General features: G+C 30.2%; 1 protein-coding gene across 4 annotated transcripts in view; it reads right to left on the bottom strand.

The window, feature by feature from the left end:
- The window catches only part of LOC106462000, a 43,502-nt gene that overhangs the window by 23,903 nt on the left and 10,419 nt on the right, over positions 1-9,180 (bottom strand). For 3 of the 4 annotated variants that reach the window (XM_022389118.1, XM_022389119.1, XM_022389120.1), the window contains exons 5-11: positions 8,802-8,900; positions 8,269-8,367; positions 7,455-7,541; positions 6,536-6,619; positions 4,750-4,845; positions 2,933-3,049; positions 297-419 (exon numbers count right to left, since the gene is read on the bottom strand). In XM_022389118.1, the coding sequence (XP_022244826.1) occupies positions 297-419; positions 2,933-3,049; positions 4,750-4,845; positions 6,536-6,619; positions 7,455-7,541; positions 8,269-8,367; positions 8,802-8,900 (705 nt within the window). The remainder of the gene's footprint in view (positions 1-296; positions 420-2,932; positions 3,050-4,749; positions 4,846-6,535; positions 6,620-7,454; positions 7,542-8,268; positions 8,368-8,801; positions 8,901-9,180) is intronic. The other variant, XM_022389121.1, reaches the window with a different exon arrangement.

Below are 9,180 nucleotides of genomic sequence, written 5' to 3'. Positions count from 1 at the left end.
TATGGACTAAATAATGCAATAAATGATCATTGTCACCTTTACAGTATGGATTAAATAATGCAATAAAGGATCATTGCCACCTTTACAGTATGGATTAAATAATGCAATAAAAAAACAACCCTCCCACTTTTATAGTATGGATTAAATAATGCTAATGTCTATTGCCATTCAGTCGACATTATCAGTATCTTAAACGCATGTTATAACATGTATAATTCCTGTTCAAGTAAATTTTACTTCAAATAGTTTCAAAATGACAAACTTAATCTTTATGAGAAACTCAGATCACATATTACTCTGTAGAGAAGTTTGCTGAGTAGTTCCTCCAATCTAATTGATCGTCCTTCAGGTAACAAAGCTTGTATTACAGACAGAGGCATATCTTCTTGTAAGGCTACAAATAACACAGGCATTTCGTACTGTGAAAACAAAATGGAGAGAAAATTAGGGCATTTTGACTGTTGTTACATAAAAGCACACATAAAAAAAGAAGAATACATTATACAAATATAATGAAAGTTAGTCCAAAGAGTGAAATTATGCTAATATAACCACAAGTTTTTGAATATTGAACACTTACTAAATACAACAAAACTGTTTCTAGATGCTTACAATATCTAATATTACTAACTTTCATTCTAGACCTCAGTCAAGTTTCTTTGTTGTTATCTTTGTAAACTTTGTATTCTAAGTAACCATACATTTGTGTAAAGTAGACATAAAAAATACTTTACAAAAACACACAGAAAAAAAATGTACTTCTACCTCATAGTTTTTAATAATAAATATTAAATAAACTGTATTTTTTACAAGCCAACAGATTTTCTTTTGTTTCATAAACTGCAAAGACAGCTTATAAATATGATTTTTTTTCTTTATATATACATAAGTGATACTTGTCTCACTCAAACTCTGCATATGAATTAAAAAATAAAAAAATATTGGACTATCTGATCATTATCAGAAAAAGTGTAAACAGAAGTCAACTTTATTTCATTTTCTTTATGAAGGACATAGTATTAAAACAGGTATAAAATTCCTCCAGACAAGTGAAAAACGTGTTCTAAAAGAATAAAAACAAGGCATAACTGAAGAAACAATATGCATACACCTTTGTGCAACAAAATTCTACTAGAAGACATAATAATGAAAAGAAAAAGTTAACCCAATGCATTTTTACAGTGTGTACAATACCACCAGGGACTGAACAAGTATAATTTTAATTGAAATTATTCATTATGTTGTGTTAAAAAACTAGAATTATACGTCAGAAGCCAGTGGTTCTCAATGCCCTTCCCGTCCTCTTGTCTGTGGTATTTGATGCACTACACCCATAAACACACAAATAAACAATATTCCACTATCACTAAATATAAAAAAATTGTTGTGCACCACAGGTTCAAACAGACATCATTTAAGTATGTTTAAGAACACACAACAGATAAACTATAATTTAGTTGTCTTCTAAAGCAACAGAAAGCTTTTTGTTATTTTATGTAATAGTTAAGGATCACTATAAAAATAAGTGTAAACATCTGTTGTAGATTGATATTATTATGAAATGGCAAAATTTCTGCTAAAGAGCACAGATAACACAGACCTGCGATGGTTATATTGTCTCGAAATGTGTACATATTGTACAGTAATTCCTGTACTCTGAATCTGAAAATGATACTGTTACGACAGCAGAAGTCATGTGACACTGGCAATACGTGATGAGTTTCTAGAAGGATCATGAAGGCTCAAGTGTTTGCCAGATGCCCTCTATTTTTGTATATAAGCCCGGCAAATAAAGCGGACATATAATTTTGTAGATAGTCGAGATAATCGAGTCAAGTCGTAAGTAAAGTGAGTGAATCGTTGTAAATTATAGTGTGTGTTTAACTTAAAGTGACTGTGGAAATTCTGTGTATTGCAAAGTTGTATTGAGAAAGAATAAACTAGTTTTATTTAAGAAAGGACTTGTATCGCTGAAGTTTCTTGGAGAGAATTTTTACGGGAAATTAACAAACAACCAGAGACGTAACAATATCCATTTTTCTCAATCATGTACAGATTTTTCACAAAACGTCGTATGTACTTTTAAATAAGTGAATAATTTTAAATGAAATTGGGTCACATTTTGTTATGCTAAAAATGTTGACAACCACTGGCTATAGATTTCTCTAGACCAATAATGATGAGAGGTCTTATCGATTGTTCTAGAACCCCTTCTTCAGTTTTTTTTTTATTTTCGTTAACACGCATAATAATAAAAAATGTTCATTGCAGTAAATGAAATAATAAATTGATCTAAGTAAGAGTTTTTTTTATTCCAGATTTGTAAAAAATCCTTATGTAATAGAAAAAAAATTAATATTGTTTTCAAAATCTGCGTAACTGAATTATGGAAAATCCATTATTAAAACCAAAACAACTCTTATGAAGTTTAAACTCACAGGCCTGTGTAATTATAAAACTGTAGAAAGTCCATCTGATCTGGAAGCTGATATCAGTCCAAACTATGAAAAACAATGCAAATTTCGATTACATGCTTACCCAAAGTATTGTTAGGCCAATAATTTCTATAAACAAAGCACTGCCAAACTCAAAACTTTTGGCAGTAGTTGATTATTATCACAAGTGTGGGAAGAGTTAAAAGACTTTAACATGGTTTCTTTTTTTAACTTAGCACTCAAATTTGTGCAGTTCATGTGTATGAAATCAGCTTTAAAATCCAATAAAAATACATTTGTTTGCTGTTAATCACAAAGCTGTATATTAGGCTCTCTTCTCTGTCCGTCTCAGTTATCCAAATCCAATTTTTAGAGTAATAAGCACCTCAGACTTACCGTTGAGCCACCACAGGGCATAAAATATATATTTCATGATTGTTTCTAAACTGCATGAAACTCAGATATAGAAATCATGAATTTAACACATCTGTACTTACATCATCCTTGTCTCTCATCAGAGCATAGATACGACAGCCGTGGTCCACAAACAACCTCACCATCTCAGCATCGTTTTTCTGGAGCACAAAATACAAAATGGGAGCTCCACGGACACTCTTAAAAATAAAGAAGAATTTAAGTATTTAAAAATTAAACTGTAAAATGCACCAGGAAAACCTACTACTTAGTAAAATCATAGTTAAAAATATACAAAAGACAAAAAAAGCAGAATACTCAACATACATAGTGGATCATTTCAAGCTTTGAAGATCACAACACAATATGTTCCATCCCGTTCATGTCCAACAAACTGTAAATTACACTACTGTATAAAACTACCATTTTTTTATTTGTTCAAAATTGTAGAACATTTGCAATGCGTCAAAGGCTGTGTGTACTACCTTATAATCTCTGTGTTTGTTATACTAACATGCAGAATCTCCCATTATTACAATGACAACCACTAATGTTCACTTTGACCTAGATATTTGATGCTTGTCAATCTTTATGTATTCATACAAACACTTACAATAATAATCTGACAAGTTTCGATATACAAAGACTATTAACTTTATAATGCAGACAATATAAGATTCAACTTATTATTTTTTTCTTTCCCGAAAAAGATGTTTTACATTATGCAAAAAAAAAACATTTTCTGTTCTAGTCAAAGATACATCTCAACAATCTAGTTTTGTCCCTTCATCAAGGGAAGACTGTCAGAGAAGGGCTGTTATAGTTGTGATGTTTGAAAAAAGTGTAAAATGCTAACTATGTTGATTTAAAGATATTTTTAGGCAGACATAGTAATTTTAGCTTTAATGGACTGCTTTTGCCTGTTTCTAGTGTAGAATGACAATTTAGGTATCTACTTTGAGGCCTTCTTCCGGTCGAAGAAGACCTCAGTATTGAAGCTGAATTGTCATCATGCTTTAGACGTAAGGAGTGATCCACTAAAGCCAAAACCCTAAAAAAATGCCAAGTAACAAATAAAAAACCTTATTTTTACACCTGGAGGATGAAATACGTTTTTCAATCTGGAGGGTTACATTCACTTGTTACTAAATCCATCCAAATTAAAAAACTTACTATGATTATTATAAGTGTAAGTTTCATGTATAAAAAGATCATTAAGTTACTCTATTCTCAGTGTAAGTTTCATCCATAACAATCTGATTAAGTTACTCTAATCTTAGTGTAAGTTTCATGTATAAAAAGGTCATTAAGTTACTCTATTCTCCGTGTAAGTTTCATCCATAACAATGTGATTAAGTTACTCTAACCATATTATAAATTTCATCCATAACAATGTAACTAAGTTACTCTATTCTCAATGTAAATTTCATCTATAACAATGTGATTAAATAACTCTAATCTTAGTGTAACTTTCATCCATAACAATGTGATTAAGTTACTGTATTCTCAGTGTAACTTTCATCTATAACAATGTGATTAAGTTACTGTATTCTCAGTGTAACTTTCATCTATAACAATGTGATTAAGTTACTGTATTCTCAGTGTGACTTTCATCTATAACAATGTGATTAAATAACTCTAATCTTAGTGTAAGTTTCATCCATAACAATGTGACAAATGACTAGCGATGAGGTGTTTTAAATTGAGTATTTGGCCTAATGTTTATTTTTACGTACAATGAAACTGAAATGTTACTTCTCATACTCCAGTTTTCTTTTATGACTTAGTAGTTTTATTTACATTTCAAACCAAATTTAACACAAACATGTAAACAGGTTGTAAAATTCTCTTGTTTTGGAATTTTTTACGAGAAACATGAAGAAATGAAGATAAAGCTTACTAAGTTTCTCAAGTCCAGCTGCAACTTATTTCTGTGATTTGTTAACATGTGTCGGACCCCAATGACATTTCCAGCAAGAACGTGATGCACCAGCCTCTACAAAAGATATAAATCAAGTTCGTCCATTGTTATCACATACTTTCTTTTCCCAAAAAAAAACCTAGCTTTGAAATCCACGAATCATGATATACCTATCCTTCAGAATTAATAATGTTGCTTACTTTCTTTCTTAGATTTAATTCCGTATCTTTTAATAAACGAGACCAGAAACTCAGTGACTTTTTCACACGGTAATGATTTATGTAAAAAGAAAACAAACTAAAAGTGATCTCTCTTTATTCTTCAAATTATTTATTAAAAGTAAATTTAAAAACACTAAAAAACAACAATACTTATTTCTCATAAATATTTGAAATGCAGAATTAATCACATTTTGAAATAACCTGATTAGATGCTGTCGGGTCCCTGGAATAATGCGCTAAATGCCCTATGCTAACAAACTGTTAATAGTACTTGTTAGATATGGAAATCATCCCATAATTTTTGAAATGTTCATTACTGCCCATATATTCATGAAAATTTTACAGCTTAAAGAGCAGCTAGTATTTTACAATACAAACAACCTAGGTATAACATAACATTTTGGGACAACATGAGACCTATTGGTGCATCTCGGCTGTTCCATTCTCTAAACTAAACTAAAACTATTAATAAATGAATAAGAAAAAAAAAGAACAAACCTCAAAGCCAGCCCTTATCATTCATATGTTTATCACACCTTCCCTTAAGTTCACTTAATTTTACTGCTTCCACAACATCCAAAGGTAATCCATTCCAAAGGCCAACCACTCTGTCAGAAAACTAAAACTTAGCTGAAGATGACTCCTACCTTGCCAAAATATATAATTGTGTGCCCTAGTCCTACTATTCTAACTGTTAAGTATGAAAAAAAGATGATGCATCAACACTATCAATTCCCTTTACAATCTTAAACACCTCAATCAGATCCCCCCTAACTCTTTGAGAAATTTCAACCTCTCCTCATATAACAACCCCTCCATCCCAGACACCATTCTAGTAACCCTTCTCTGAACACTTTCCAACAATTCAATGTCTTTCCTAAGGTAAGGAGTTCAAGACTGAACACAATATTCCAAATGTGGAATGCTTTGTAAAGTTTTTCTTGTTATTTGAATATTCATGTAAATATACACTAAGTGTTCCAAGAACAACTATCTAAGTACAAAAAAGAAACAGTGAAAAATATTCGTATTTATAATTGCATTAACACTAAGGTTATCTTATAAAACATAGGAAAGACTGGAAACGTTTGTTATTGTTCTGGTGCAAAGCTACATAGTGGGTTATCTGTACTCTTTTCACTGTGGGGAATTAAACTCCAGATTTTAGTATTGTAAGTCCGAAACTTACCACTGACCCCTGCGGGACAGACTGGAAAAATATTTTAAATAACAGAAACTGAAATAAAATGAAAGAAATGAGAAGTATAATAGAAAACAAGTGATACATACTTGTAAAATGTAAAAAAAATACAAAACAGGTTTTTTTTTAAAAAGACCTAACATTTTTTTGTACCTTCGTGATGACTGCAATTAGTGAATATATGAATTATAATGCTCAAGTAAATGTCTTTACAATTACTATTTTGATAAAATCAAATAAAAATTCCAAAAGTTAGCAAAATAATTAATGTAATAAGCTGCATTCAAGGCCTTTCTAATCGTTGGCTTTGATACAATACTAGAAAAAAAATGTGAATAATTACCATAGAAAATTCTATGTTGATAATTAAGCCAATAACTTCTTCATGACCACTTTCCAGAGCCAGATCTCTTAGTGATTTTCCATCCTTCAAAAATATTAACAAAATAAGTAAAAATATCAGGACTACATTGCAAAAAATTTGACATTTCTTCTATTTAAAAATTATCCAAGAATATTTAACAATAATAGGTAGGCAAACAACGATTTATAAGCATAAAGAAAAGTTTTATTGATGGTGGAACATACTATTTGATACATTTGTTGTGAAATAAATTTAATTTGTGTTTTAACTGAGTGTAGAAAAATTAATTAAAAAAAAATAACAAAAAACCTTTCATGACCTTAACTTACTTTTTCTGTATTAGAATGAATGTGACTTTTAAACATCTTCTACATTACTTACAAGCAAAAAAGTTTTCTTCGTGAAAGTTTTTAATACTTTTTTGAAGAAATAATACTTGTGAAGCCTTTCTAAAACTACATGGAGAATTACTGGGCATAAATATGTGGATATTTTACCAAGTCAAAAGCTAATACATAGTAATACTTGAAGAAAAAAAAGCATTATGAAGCATCTTCATTTGACAAATTTCAGTCATTTCCCAGTTAGCCTGAAGAGCCCTGGTAATTGGGTGAAAGGTCTCCTTGTAACTGGATATAGCATGTTATTATACACTTTTTTTTTTATTTCACTCAGAAGTTCTTAATAATAATTATGGAAAGATTAAGATTTTTTTTTTTAAATCCATGAATGAAAAATTAAATCTTTGGTATTTTTTAGTAAAAGTAAGATTTTCACCCAACTATTGTTTACAATTAATACCATATAATTTTAAATTTCTTTTTAGTTTTCGAGATTTCTGAGCACTACTGTACAAAACAATAAACTTATAAAGGTAACACAGCCAGGATTCACTTACCCTATGCAAATCAGTTTTACACCACAGATTTATCAAACGTCGAACATCTTCAATACTACCCAGAGAAACAGCCCTCCAAATACCTGGCTGAAAACAAATAAATTAAAATGTAGCTCTTTATGTAAAACTTGTCTCTAAAAAAACCATCAATATTGGGTAAAAAAAAAAAATCAAGGTTTACTTTATTCTTAACTTTGCTTAATACAAACTCGAGTTTATTTTGAGATGTTTCCATTAAGGTAAATAAAACAACGACCTATATCTTTATAAGTTCACTATTTCTTGATTACACTTTCGTCAGGAGCTATCGTTATCTTATAAGTTAAAAGGTGAGAAGATTGTATTTGCGGGTGAGTAAAATCTTAGGATTTCTCCCATCAAAATATCAAGCAACTAAAAATTAGGGTCCTAGTAGACAAGTTAACTGAGGTTAATTTAATTCAATTACTTATTAGTTGGTTTTTTTTTTTGGTTAAAAACCATGACTGTCTAGATGGTAATCAAACTATTACTTAAAATAAATGTTAAATTTCAACTGTTTCATTTTAATTTCAGTACCCAGCAAACACTTTATGTTTAATATATTTTCCTTGTCTTGATACATAAAACCAAATATTTCACAAGTTCTAACTAAAGTTAAAATTTTAATTCACTGCAGTTTTCTAAGTTATAAATATTTTTAAAGAAAATATCAAGTGAATGCATACTTGTATTTTCTTTACTCAGTTAGTACTTGACAAGTTTCAAGTTAATAAAATTACACATACACTTTTGCCTCCCTCGTCCAAGATATTTCCATGAATAACATACTTACAAAATATTTTTCAAAGACCTGAAGCAATTCAATATCTTCTTTTGAAGATCTGTCGACTTGATAAAGCCTATACACTTCTTCAACAAGGGTAATTCCTCCCTAACATACAAGTATGCTTATATCATAATATGAAACAAGAGAATTAAAGACCAATAGTATGTACATTTTATATATTCAACCACAAATACCTATCTGAATAGCTATTTAGAAAATTATTCTTGACATTGGCTATATAAGTTTACCCACCTGAATCTGGTGGGGAAAAAAAAAGGGCAACACTCTATACGAAATTAAACCATGCTATATTACATGTGACAGAGCATAACTGATGATATAGATTAAAATCTGCAGAACACAGCTGATTATGATACAAGATTTTTTATTTACGTTGAGCAAAGATAATTCCTATTTCAGTCTGGAATACTGTTAATAGCAATTCTTAACTGATAATTTTATCAAAATCTACAATGTTTCAAACAGAACCTGAACTTTAATATGAAGAAGAGTTTCATGTTTCAGCACTTGGGTCTCACCTCATCCAAAGCATGCATGTCAGCTCCACATTGCAGTAAAACATCACACAGGGTGTGATCTTTCCCTTCTAAGGCATAAAATAGTGGTGTATGGTTAGCCTAGAGATATAAGAATGTATGTTTAATAGGGTAAAGAATCATACTTCACATCAGAAACCAAGTACAAGAATGTATGTTTAATAGGGTAAAGAATCATACTTCACATCAGAAACCAAGTACAAGAATGTATGTTTAAGAGGATAAAGAATCATACTTCCCATCAGAAACCAAGTACAAGAATGTATGTTTAAGAGGATAAAGAAGCATACTTCACATCAGAAACCAAGTACAAGAATGTATAGTTAATAGGGTAAAGAATACATACTACACATACAACGAA

Source organism: Limulus polyphemus, unplaced genomic scaffold, assembly GCF_000517525.1.
Source record: "Limulus polyphemus unplaced genomic scaffold, Limulus_polyphemus-2.1.2 Scaffold1073, whole genome shotgun sequence".
Classification (NCBI taxonomy): domain Eukaryota; kingdom Metazoa; phylum Arthropoda; class Merostomata; order Xiphosura; family Limulidae; genus Limulus; species Limulus polyphemus.
The sequence above is the reverse complement of the archived record's forward strand: the minus strand, read 5'-3'. Positions and strand labels throughout refer to the sequence as shown.